Consider the following 13,176-nt stretch of genomic DNA (forward strand, 5'->3'; position numbering starts at 1 on the left):
CTATTCATATATATTCATCATATCATACCACAAGCCAGACGATAACATGAGTTCAAACAAATGGGCATGCATGCCTTAAAAACAAATTGAGTTAAAACACAGTCTCAATGCAAACAACAAGAACTAGGTTGTTTGGTGGCGGATACCTCATCAATACATATAATTTCCTTATTCCCTTGAAGGGTTTTCAAATCTAAGGATTCACTAGTTGTCTTGGCTTCAAGACTTTTATGGCTTGTGACTTCATATATCCTATGGATCATGTGCAGGAATGCCTCTTCAACATTCAAATTCTCTTTAGCTGATGTTTCCATGAAGGAAACTTGCTCGAGCTTCGCCAAACTCTGCCCATCTTCCAAATTCACCTCTCTTGAATGAAGTAAATCCGATTTATTTCCGACGAGCACGACCACCATCTCTGCGTTGCCAAACTCTCTCAACTCTTTCAACCATTTTTTCAAACTTTCGAACGTAGATTTTCTTGTTATGTCATAGACCAGTAACGCACCAAGGGCTCCTCGGTAGTAAGAGCTCGTGATCGCCCTAAATCTATTCAAAAAAAAAAAAATTTGGTTGCACAAATTTATATTTAGACATTTGTGATGCATGGTCGATATATACTATTTTAACAATAAATTAACTCAAGATTATTACTTGTACATCTAAAAATAAAAAAGATAATTAGAAACTTAAAAAATCTCCAAGGTATTTTTGATATTATATGTATCAATTATGCATATGATAAGCAAATTTAATATTCTGTATTCTTGACATCAAAGATACTATTTTCCTTCGTCTATTAAAAAAAGTAAAATTATAATTTATTTACATATAACATATAGAAAATAGAAAATTTTTAATTTTGATATATATTTTTGTTTTTGTTTTTTTTATGATTTTGGTCATAAATGTTATTATATATTTTCAAATTTTGTTTTAATTCAGTCTTATTCATATATTTTCGATTTTTGATAATTTTAGATTTTTTTTCATTGAGAATACTACATATCAACATCGTAAAAAAGACTAAATTTGTCAAATATAACAAATTAATACTGAAATTTGACATAGATAATTAACCAAATCGCAGATTGTGTATATATATATATGGAGGTGGCAGTAATACCTTTCTTGGCCGGCGGTGTCCCATATCTGAGCCTTGACAATCTTATCACCAACCTTAATACTTCTGTATGCAAATTCAACTCCGATCGTCGGTTTGGAGTCCAAAAAGAATTCATCTTTCGAAAATCTGTAGAGGAGGTTGGATTTTCCGACAGCAGAGTCTCCGATTAGGACAACCTTGAACAAGTAGTCACAATCTTCATCCATCGTCACACTATTTATATCCTATCAATTTATTAGCTAGTTGTATATATATGTATGCTCAATTATATCATCATATATAACCATTGAACTGAAGAAATATTTAACAAAAAATTGTTCGTAAAAAAAAAAAACAAAAAAATTAAAATAATAATAATAATAATAATATATGAGCCAGCAGCAACAATAATAATATTATGAAGCATGCGTGGATGGAGTATTTATAAAGCTATAGTTTCATGTTATGATAGTCAATTATATTGTCAAAATATTATATTATGTTATTTTATACACAAAAGTGAAAGCAAATTTCCTTTACCAAAGCTTTTCGGTGAAGAAGGAAATCTTGTGCTTATAATATAGAATGTGGAATGTTNCGATCAATTTATTGTTTTAGTCAATTAATTTGTATTTTTTTAATTTTATTTTTTTCATCGGAGTGTTGATGTGTCATCAATGTCAAACGTCATATCATTATTTTCCAGCGTCACGTCAATTCTAAACTAAAGACCATGACTTGATCATTAACATGCAATTGACATGATGAAAAACGTAATTCTTATTTTAAATATAGAATCCATGTTATTCTATATTATGGAAATAACATTTTTTTTTACAACATTTTCTAAAATTTGCATATTGATTTTCAGTTTCAGAATAGAGGGCAAAATGAGATATTGTATATTCTCCATCCTCTTCTCTTTTTAAAAAGTGGATTTTAAAAAATAAAGATGTGAAAAGCCTTTTATCTCTATTTGTTTGACCAGTATTTTATTGTAAATATTTAGATAATGGTCTTCTCTAAGTATATATTATCATAAAAATTAATAATTTTGACATAAAAATTGTTATTTTTTTTATAATATGGTCGATCTGTCAAATCAGAATCAAAACAAAGTAAAGTATATTTTCGGAAAGTTACCAATAACTGATAATTATAATTAGCTCATTGTTTTGTGCCAAATTTACCAATTTAATGACATCTTTGATTATATCTTTATAAATTCTCAAATATCTAATGATAGACTAAGCAAATATTTTTATGAAATCGTATGTTCTTGACATTGAACAATTTTGAAAACTTGGAAGACCACCATCTGTCATTTGGAACATACTTTTACAATTTGATGGAATCAAGGAATTACTCCAATGGTGGTCGGACTTTTCTTTTACCCGACTTCGTACGTTAGACTAACTAAAAGTCGTGAGAAATTTTGGAAAGTTTGTGAGAGTTTTTAAGAAGTATTTTTTGAATCTTTGATGGGTAAAAGTATTTTGGAGTGTTCTTGAAAATCAACTTCTACTTTTAACATTTATAATTTTTAACCAAAATCTAGAAACAAGATTGAGCTGTTTTTTTTAATGATTTAAAATTACAATTTGACATTTGAATTCTTACAAAATTATCACATTCCACAATTATTCTCAATTTTTATAAATATTTTTAGAGATTTTTTAAAATATTAAATTTTATTTATATATGATTTTTAAGACTTTCAAATGAAATTCATAAAATTCAAAATTAGATTTTATTACAAGCATTTTATATTTTAAAAATAATTTTTTTATAATTTACATTTTCAGATTTATTTATTTTACATATTTTGTGTATTTATACAAATTTTTTTATTTGTTTTATTTTTAACATCATGTTATAAAAAGATAAATTAATTTTAATACAAAATATTCAAATTTTAATAATAATCATATAAATATATTGTTGATGATATGAATACCAAAATTTAGAAAATATAAAAAGATAAATGTTATCTATTCTATTTTATTAAAGTTGAGGACATGATAGTAACCACATAAGAAAGACACAACTTTTTCTTCCAACTTTACCTGATACTAATATTACACTTTTGTTTTTTTAAAAAAAAAAAATTTCAACACACTTTTATTTTTATTTTTTTTATTTCAACAATTCAAATATCAATTTAGTTCTTCCATAATTTGTCAAATTTCACTTTAATCCATCGATAATAATAAAAAAATTTGTACACACGCATAACGTGTGCAAAATAACTAGTGTAGATTAAGGATATTGTTGTAATCTATTTTTTTAAAAATAATCTTTAAAACAATTTTTCTTTTAACACTCAAACTTTAGCTTATGAACTTTAAAATTTTATTTCCCGACACTCATTACTTTTGTTTCTCATCTACTTTCAAAAAATCTCTAAAAAATTCACTTATTAAAAAAAAATCACTTGTATATAAAAAAAAAAAAAAAAAGACTCCTTCAATAACTTTAAGGCCAGATCCAAACGAAAGAATGATATGGCAAAGTGGATGTTTCAACCATGTCCTTAGGGTAATGTATTTTAGGGTTAGGTATTCTCATTGAGTGATGATACAAATGAAAGCATGACATGAGAAAGAGGGATTATTCGACTCGGGACTTGGGATAATAATACCTTAAGGCTAGATCCAACAGACCATATGCATTTTACGTATGAGGTCAAGTATTTTAACATCTGAATTTTCCGAGAGTGATACCAAGAAGTTAGTGTTGTCAATGTCGCCTATGCTCACGTATCACAGGCTCATCAAGGTGACCCATAAACCAACTACAAAGTAGGTGAATAAAAATCATCTACAATCGATCACCGTGAAGGCGTGAACACGCATTTCTCAAAGAATGGACAATATTGTGATCCCATGGTAAGAAGATAAAATATATATAGGAGCCAGTGATTCTAGGAATATCATTTCGAATGTATACTCAATCCTCATCAAATGAGATTGATCCTTCATCTTTGAAATTTTAACAGCTTAAGAAAGATACAGAAGGTCTGTGAACCTGTGATAGAGACCAACTGGCTTGCCAAAGTTAATGCGTTACATTGCTGTAGATTTACCAGAAAATGAATATGACACCATAAGTAAATTGATATTAGCATTTTCAATATGATTCGACGAGGATCCATCAGAGATAGTTCTCGACTCAGCTATCCAATCCAAACTGATAGCCAAAGTCCGGACAAAATGCTTGGGTAATTTAAGCTACTGCTTCTTGAAAGTCATGACGATCGCAGTGCAATTGTCTTTGCACCTGCGCTCCCTGACAGCTTCCCGCACAAGGTGGCGGCTCACCGCTGCAGCTGGTAAGCCTTCCTGTTAAACAAAAATTACATTCACACATATTGAGAAAAGCTTCAGCGAAGAGGAGAGAGGGAAAGTGGAAGGTGGCTGCTCCAACTAAAGGAAGATCTTTTTCTAATATTATCCACGGACAACTTTCCTGATAAAGTTGTTTTCCGCTCCATAAGACCCCTCGTCTAAATTCTTGGGACTGTCATCTATCAAAATAATATGCTAAAACGTCGCAGGAGTATCACATCTGAGTCCTAGTTAGAGGGCATCACAAGTCTGCCACCAAAAATTGAACGAATGGCTTCGTGATAGGCTTTAGATAACTTAAGGTAGTATCTTGAATTTGAGTTTTTAAAATAGAATGCATCATAATCTTGCTGTGCCTAATTGCCCAATGAATGAGAAAAGCATCGAACTGTAGAATTCAACGGATTTAAATCGATGGCTTTGGGGTTGCATATATGCGTATGGTGGATTTGGTCTGTAACCTGTGGAAATGTAAACTGAAAGATGCTTGTGAACTTGATTCCTAATTGTAATTTTTTTAACATAAGAACATAAGATTTTATCTTTCGGACGAGGTTGCGATAATGATTTCAAGTATCAAAAATCAGGAGGGGAGGAAAAAAACAAACAAAGAAACCGAGCAGGGCAGGGAAGTAGACGAACCTTCAACAGCTTGTGAACAAATTCAACAGCATCAATTGGCCCAAAAACCTAAAAGTTGGAGTGTAGTTTAAAGTCATCAAATTTATTATACTGATATTAACAAAGCATAGCGATCGAGATAAATACCCCCCACAAGCCATCACAACCAAGAATTATGAAGTGATCTCTCTCGGTAAGGATAAATGAATGGACATCAGGAGTCGCAACAACACCCACCTGAAATCATTGTACTTTTAGATTATGTTATCGCATATAATAGATAAAATACACTGCTTTGGAATTCAGGGAAGGAAGCCGATACACTGAAAACTTAAACTAATAACAACGAAGCAACTCAATATCTTCAAATCACACGAGCTAAGCTATTCACATATAAACCATACAGAATATAACAAAAATTACCACTCGTGCAAACCCAACAATCTATACTTCAAAAAAAGAAAGAATAGAAAATAAAACAAAAACAATAACAAAACAGCTATAAGGTTAAGGAAATTGAGAGGGATTTTTTTTAGAGTTCAAGTTTGAAGTTTTTAGCCAACTAATCTGCAGTAGCATTACATCCATCAGTAGATATGCTGTCAGCTGTAATTGGATATTCCAATGGCAATTTCAACGGTTATGACATAAGTGGCACAAGACACCCCATCCCTGTGAAAGTTCATACCACGTGTTTTCCCCCTCTCTTGCATGTCTTGTATGACTTTCTGACTATTGTCATTATTCATCTTATTTGTTTGCCTTGGCTTTGGAGATTAATGTTAAGTCAAAGCTCGACTCCACATGAGTCAAGGTCAGAGATTAAAATTAAGTTCTGGAAATGATTTGCAGACCTAAAATACAAAATTTGGAAGAATCAAAACTAAAACAAGATCAAACACAAATTGATAATGTTAAGGCTCGGTCACGTCCTAAACTTTGAATAATGTTGGAGCTTGTACAGGTTTGAATAATATTCGAGGCTATAAGTTTTGGGCATTTGGCTAACATTTAGATCGATTAATTTGCAACCCTACACCCTAACTAGAAGGATTATCCTAAGTACTCTGATTAACCTTCTATAGTAAGATACGAAACAATAGATACAAGTACAGAACACCATAAGTGACACTTTTAGACAAGTTATAAAGAAGAGCGAAAAATAAGAATAATCACTGAAAAATTTGAGGAATAGGGTGAAACCTTCTTGAAGTTCCGATCACCAAATGCTCTGGAAACTTCAAGCCGCCCCAGCAATCGTCCATTTGAACTTACAGATCCACCAGCCTGTATACATTCGCTTATAAGGTTAAAATAAAACTAAAATTTCTTACGAAGGATGTGTAATTAACGAAAGGACATGGAACACAACTTACGCTCTGCACCATTATAAGTCAGGGCTTAAAACTACCAGACAAATTTTATTTTCAAGTAAATCTGAGATTTTATGCATGAGCAGCAATCTTCGGGATATTCATCATTCACAGAATATATATAGATATATGCATATTGATAATGCCAACGTTGTGCTACTTGAAATAGCTATCAGCCATTACCAGTTTTCATTCACCATTTACAAAATATAAACACATTAAACTCCATGATGATATCGAAAGTCTTAACAAGTCATTGGATATCACTGGTGCTAACAAGTGGATCCACTTTTACTTGTCAAATAAATTGTTTGACATGAAGCAATTTCGATTTAAGTGTTTATACTTTTTTTGTTTCTCGTTGACCAAGATAACATGATCCAGCATTTAAAGAAAGGTACAAATTGTCTGGTCTGATTTCCACTATTCTTCAAAGTTCAAAAGATTATTGTTCTTCAACCTGCAATAAGTGCGATTAAAAGCTAATGAAATAGATAATTTTAAAAGCACTCAAAAACTCACATGTTTGGCAAGAAACTCTACGTGATATTGAATATTGGACCACATCAATATGGTACGTAATTTGGTTATAAAATTCTTTTTATGATTTTTATAAGTTATTTATTACTTTTGATACATTTAGCACTTCTAAATCAGACGCAGTGAACTCATTATTATATTATTTCATAAAATCAACATGAGACAGAAAGGGAAATGGGATAAAAAGTCTTGCAATTTTCATCAAAGCACACTACGCAAACCTTTTGAATGCGTGCTCGTTCTTGAGGATAAATGGCTTTATGTTCCCTAGTTAAAACAATGGCCTTTAATGAATTTGATCTGTCCAAAACATCCTGCAAACTATCGGCTTCAGATGATCGTGCCACCACTGCCTTTGCATCACCAATATTGGCAACAAAAACCTACATAGTTGGCGGTTGCAATATTAGAGAACAAGAAAAGATACATCGTATAATCATACTAAAAGACAAGAAAATATAGTAATTACAATTCCGAAAGGCACGCCCATTGTATACAATAAAAACCAAAACATTGAAAACTCAGCTAACATGTAATTGTTTATAGATTAAGTGCCAAGCTTGAAGAGAAATGAATTAAGAGTAATCTAGTGCAACAGTATATTGTAACTGACATGGACTCGGTCATCAACGTACTGAGTGTTTTACTTCATTTATGAACATGCAGACCTCAAAATTGTTGTCTTCCTCATCCATTTTTATATTTTTAATTAATTTTTTTGGCACTAAGGCACACGGTCAAGTTCGAATCCCTAACCTTGCATAGAAAACCAAATACTTTACCACCACTCTTCTATTCTTAGTTGTTTTACATTCAAGAAAACATACGATATCCAAAATAATAGTAAACTTACTGTTTGTCCTAATACCCATACACATACAGCTGTAGCGCCATCTTGCCAACCTCCTAGTAGAGAATTACAAGTCAACAGAATGCTAAACAAACTCAACGGTAGTAATAGAACATGTGCATGTTTAGATCAAAAAGAGGTATTCAGATTGACAGCTAAAATTCGGGGAAAAAGATCATGATGAAAATAAGTAGAAATCTGACTAAAGGTTTTTCAGAACCTTAAGCTCAAAATCAGTGGAAACAGAAAGGTACTTTCAAACATAAAATAGTAAAATGAACACAATTAAAATATGAAAGTAAAAATAAAACATGCAGTTCCCTGAAGTTTAACAAAATCCTGGATGCGCTTCATGGAAATAGAATTTTGCTAAAAAAGCTAAAGAGAGTCATATGTCGATTATTCTACAAAATATGACATCATTTTCAATTATAAATACTTATAGTGTTTCAAAATGTTTAATATAAAGTTTTAACGAATATTGTTATAGTGAATATGAACCAATTATCTTTGTTTAGATTATCTTTCTTTTAAGTATGCAAATGATGTCAAGATTTTAAAAGGGGTAAAATCCAACGAAAACATTTAATAAACCTGCAGAACTTTCTTGAAGGAGCCCCTCATCTGTTTTACGGAAACCTGTTCACATAAAATTATTCAAATTATTTTCCTTCTCTGCTAAAAAAGAAGTCTGAAACACAAAATTTAATAAATGTAGCTTTTGGCTTCCTGCTTCAGCTTCTTCTTGGGAAAGAAAAAAGCTCTTCTTCACTGCTATTTCCAAATATTTGATTTTGTTTTCTTTTGAAAAAACAAGTTTAGTTTCTGTATTCAAACTGACCAAAGATTAAACAAGGAAAATTACACACCATCTAATATAGCCTTCTTCGCAGACTTGACATCCAGCTGAAAATTTCACATGAACAATAATATCAAAAAAAGTGCAATTGAGCAGTGAAACAGAAAATACATAATTTCTATTGTAATCACATCACAATTATGATAGCTGCTTAGACAAACAGACCAACTCACGTGGTAAGCCAGCTGACAAAACATTTCTTTGCAGATGCTTTTGTGCATACTCTGCAGCTAAACGACCTCCATGCCCATCATAAATAGCAAAATGTGCACATCTGTAACCAAAAATTCATGGAAAAAGAACACTGAAATGAATCAAAATAAAGCTATTTTGAAAGATAAAGAAAGCCAAGACATCAAATAAAAAACCAAGCTTGTAGAACAAACCAAAAGTAAGTGGGATATGTTATATGTGAAAACTAATGAGAAGGACAACAAACAATTACCATCTACTGCTGAGAAAGAGATGAGCTAAAAAAGAAGTCATCTACAATGCTTTGTCACTCCCACGTCTTTACAACAAAGACATTGATCATTTTCCAAACATAGGCAGAGGTCACACATGTGGCCACAGGGCTATGAGCTCGAGAGGTATGTAACAGTATTAAGTACTCCATGCATTTTGGAATTCACTTAAAGCCATGAGTAAAAGATGTCTCACACTAAATAACATAATCAGACTTCAATTATTCCATCTCATCTGTATAAGCAATCAGAATAGTTGACTCTACATATAAATTTTCACAATTTTAATTCAATAAATGTTAACTATCATTTACATTCCATCACTTCCGTCTGCTACTTTTCTGGAGTCGACTGTGTTCAAAGTTGGCACAATTGAATGTAAACCACAAGTGCCTCCCAACTCCTACCCTAGCATTGGTTCTCATCAAACTAAAATTGATGGAAACCTACTCAAATTTGGATGAAAAGTTTTATGATACCAATTAGGCACATGAATTGAAAATGATAAAATCTATTCCAGTTCGTATAAAACTGTAACTAGTCGCACTTATAAGTCCTTGATACCAAGTACCGTAAAAGAAAGGAAAAAAATAGAAATAACGAAACCTCAACTTCCCGGGGAACTCCAAGCTAGCATCGTGAAGCACAACCCAAGCATCCTCCATAGTATGCCTCGAGCCCTTATCTTCAGCCGCATCGGCTTCTATAGCAAAATATCTGTCCTCCGACTTAACAACATTCTCCGATAAGGCGTTTGAACTGGACGCTTTGCCATTTGTACCATCGGTCTGCAATTCATGCTCGGATTTCGCCTTCTTTGTTGAAGAATCGGTGTCATCGAATTCATTGGGTCGTTTAATTTCAGAGTTTGCGCTTCGATTCGGGGACATTGGATTCTGTTTGCGCTTCGATTCGGCGGCCATTTTCCAGGAGCGGTGAAGAAAGGTCAGGAAAATGACGATATATATGGCGGAGAAGAATTATCTTCTAGATGATCTCAAAATTTTCATAAGCAAAAATAAATTTATAATAAAATATTCAAAAATATCATGGCAAAATACACAAATTTTATTATTAAATAATATTGTATTCAAACCGATCATCGTATATTTTATCACATAATAATAATAATATTAATAATTTATATATTTCATTATTTATGAATCTTAAAATAATCTTATCATACACATCAAACGGTGATTTATATAAATACAAAATAATAATAAAACAGACTTTATTAGAAACCATTCAAATAAATAAATTAAAACAAAAAATATTCAAATATATATTTGTATATGCATATATTATTTCCTTTTTTTACTTTAAGGAAAATAAAATAAAGTTTCCTATAATTTTATTTGGTGATGACAAATATATAACACAAAACTCTTGTGATATCATCTCAATGATCAGTTTTATTTGACAAATCTCGGACATAATCAAACTCATGAAAAAATATATTTTTTTAACGTCAGATCATTATTTTTCATAATAATTATAAGAGTAAGTGTCTTGTGAGACGATCTCACGAATTTTTATCTATGAGACGAGTCAATCCTACCGATATTCACAATAAAAAGTAATAATCTTAGCATAAAAAATAATATTTTTTCATGGATGACCCAAATAAGATATTCAACCCACGAAATTGATTCGTGAGACTGTTTCACAAGAATTTTGTGTGTAATTATAAATAATCAAATCATCAAATAATTTATGGGCCTGTGTTTCAATCTAATGATTTGGTAAACCTTATGATCCATTCTCTCTTGCCCATTCCGTAAAAAGGATATTGATGGTTTGTTATTCGATTTTCGTAAAAAAAAATTATTCAAGATCTTTGATTTTTTGATGAAAAATTAGTTCTAACCACAATCAACAAAAGTTGCCATTATATATGGATTTGAAACTAGAGACATAAACGAACCGAATCGAACTGAAAATGAAGAAAATTGGAAAGCTCGAATTTGGCTCAATTTAATTATATTCGAATTCAAAATTTTTTAAACTTTTGGATCGAATTCGACTCTAATTAAAGCTCAAGTTTGAGTTTTACTCGAAAGATTCGAACATGTTAACGAATTATTTGAATTTTTTTTCGAAAATAAGTACTCGAAATGATCAAAATTTATTCATTTAACATATAATTATATTAATAAAATACTAAAAGACATGAGCTACTCGCGAACTATCGAATAAAATAATTTGGGCTCAAGGTCGGCTCGAAAAAAGTTCGAACTTGTTCGAGTTCAACTTGAACTTCATAAACATGAATATAGATAAAATATTATTCAAGTCGATTCAAAAAACTCAGAACTGACTCGGTTTATTTACTATCTATTTGAAACCCACGCTAATTAGTTTCTTTCGTTGGAAAAAACAAACATAAATCAATTAGAAGTTCTTATGGGTTTATTATTCTTGGAATCCATTATTCCTAGCCATCCAACCAAGTCTTGAGTTTTTTGGTTGTTTCTGAATTTATTCTCACAATTTCACATCCCCCAAATACAGCCACTTTGCTAACAAACAACACATCGCCATTTTGCCATCTTCTTCTCACCCACCTACTTAAATTTTCAAGTGCGATGTCAATGCCTTGCACTTGGATCGATGAGTTTGAAATTAAAGATTCCAATTCCACAGATTTGATTTGTTTGTGTGAATCCACTTTACAATGAATTTCTAATTCCAACTAGTAATTTTCTGAGTCATTGTATTAGATTTCAAATATATCACAATAGAGGTGATACATGGTATTGTACTGTACCGAAAATTGTATATCGTACAGAAAATTATGATATAAGTAATTTTATACCGATACAATACACATAACTAGCATACCGATTATATTGATATTGTATGGTATGTCGATATTTCGATACGATATCGATATATACATTTTTATATCGAAAAAAAATTTTATTTTAATAAATTTATTGTTTAAAAATATTATATATTTTTAAATTTTTATTTAAATATTCGAAATTTTCATTTATTTCGATGGTACGTTGGTATAAATTTGTTTGGTCACGTTGTTTATGGTGGTTAAGGGACCACGCAAGGCAGATTTTAGTTCATCACAAGCTGTCCCGTCTGATTTTCTAACCTCATACTCACCCTCGTACACCACATCGGAAAAGGATGGATACATAGACACAGGCAAATAACAAGGAAATTGGCTCCGGTCTTTTTTTCTTTATTACATTATATTATATTAATTAAAACATTGAAAAGTTTGCATTATTTCAATTGGATTATTTATGGTCATAGTTGGTGACATGGACCATGGAGGTACAATGTCAAATAATTNTAATGAGGTATAGTTTTTTTTACTGGATTTATAATTTTGATATGATTCATCACATCCGATAGATGAGTGACACTTCAATGATGGATACGAAGATAAATAATATATCAAAACTATATATACATATGTGTACGTTGTTTTATCGATTATTATAATTGACGACAATGCAATTTTTCAACTTCTCTTCTAATGTTCATAATTACTGTTCTCGTTATATGTTTTATTATTTAATATAAATTAATCGCAAAAAAAAAGAGAGAGATGTATACTCTTATGAATGTTGGATTTGAGACTAATATATATTGGTTTTTTTCAGTTGTGAATGGAAATTGACCTTGTTGTGTGAATTGATTGAATTATGATGAAGCATGTGGGAGTGTCTCACATTCAATAGAAAAGGAAAAATGAGTTAGCATATATGAATTTATGATACTACATTTTATGATAGTGTAAGATTGTGTAGTCAAGGTGCTCTTACGCATGCCTTTAAATCTTTTAATAAAGTTTAAAATAAAGTTTAAATGTTGTTTAGTTCGTTGTGTGCAAACTTTATGCTAAGTTGTTGCAGGTCTTATCGTTGAATCTCGATGTAAGGAATAATTGTTTGACATATGTGAGTTTATAAAATAATAGCAGTGTAAGATTGTAAATTTGTGTTATATAAGAATTAAATGTTGTGCTAAATGTTACAACATTTCAGACAACAT

General features: G+C 30.9%; 2 protein-coding genes across 3 annotated transcripts; both read right to left on the reverse strand.

Moving 5' to 3' along the window:
- Nucleotides 1-64: 64 nt before the first annotated feature.
- Nucleotides 65-1,416, reverse strand: LOC140957481 (ras-related protein RABA6a-like). Its single transcript, XM_073414766.1, has 2 exons — nt 1,127-1,416; nt 65-549 (listed from the first exon to the last, which is right to left on the reverse strand). The coding sequence occupies exons 1-2, from the start codon at nt 1,330-1,332 to the stop codon at nt 105-107; spliced, it is 651 nt and encodes a 216-aa protein (XP_073270867.1). The 5' UTR covers nt 1,333-1,416; the 3' UTR covers nt 65-104.
- A 2,461-nt stretch (nt 1,417-3,877) lies between these two features.
- LOC140957519 (probable protein phosphatase 2C 8) lies at nt 3,878-10,145 on the reverse strand. 2 transcript variants are annotated; one of them, XM_073414819.1, is made up of 10 exons: nt 9,766-10,144; nt 8,861-8,969; nt 8,706-8,742; nt 8,431-8,475; nt 7,840-7,892; nt 7,208-7,369; nt 6,277-6,360; nt 5,221-5,310; nt 5,095-5,142; nt 3,878-4,446 (listed from the first exon to the last, which is right to left on the reverse strand). In XM_073414819.1, the coding sequence occupies exons 1-10, from the start codon at nt 10,080-10,082 to the stop codon at nt 4,336-4,338; spliced, it is 1,056 nt and encodes a 351-aa protein (XP_073270920.1). In that variant the 5' UTR covers nt 10,083-10,144; the 3' UTR covers nt 3,878-4,335. The 2 variants fall into 2 exon arrangements, with proteins under 2 accessions (XP_073270920.1, XP_073270921.1); XM_073414820.1 differs by lacking the exon at nt 3,878-4,446 and adding an exon at nt 4,459-4,701 and having other exon boundaries at nt 9,766-10,145.
- Between the last annotated feature and the right edge of the window lie 3,031 nt (nt 10,146-13,176).

Source organism: Primulina huaijiensis, chromosome 14, assembly GCF_012295235.1.
Source record: "Primulina huaijiensis isolate GDHJ02 chromosome 14, ASM1229523v2, whole genome shotgun sequence".
NCBI lineage: Eukaryota > Viridiplantae > Streptophyta > Magnoliopsida > Lamiales > Gesneriaceae > Primulina > Primulina huaijiensis.

Bases quoted from the DNA above. Each gene is read 5' to 3' on its own strand.
- LOC140957481 (XM_073414766.1), bottom strand. From the start codon at position 1,332: ATGGATGAAGATTGTGACTACTTGTTCAAGGTTGTCCTAATCGGAGAC. The intron at 550-1,126 runs GTATTACTGCCA...TTTTTTGAATAG, and splicing joins GACACCGCCGGCCAAGAAAG to ATTTAGGGCGATCACGAGCT.
- LOC140957519 (XM_073414819.1), bottom strand. From the start codon at position 10,082: ATGGCCGCCGAATCGAAGCGCAAACAGAATCCAATGTCCCCGAATCGA. The intron at 7,893-8,430 runs GTTTATTAAATG...ATTCTCTACTAG, and splicing joins CCTTCAAGAAAGTTCTGCAG to GAGGTTGGCAAGATGGCGCT. The intron at 7,370-7,839 runs GTAAGTTTACTA...CCAACTATGTAG, and splicing joins TATGGGTATTAGGACAAACA to GTTTTTGTTGCCAATATTGG.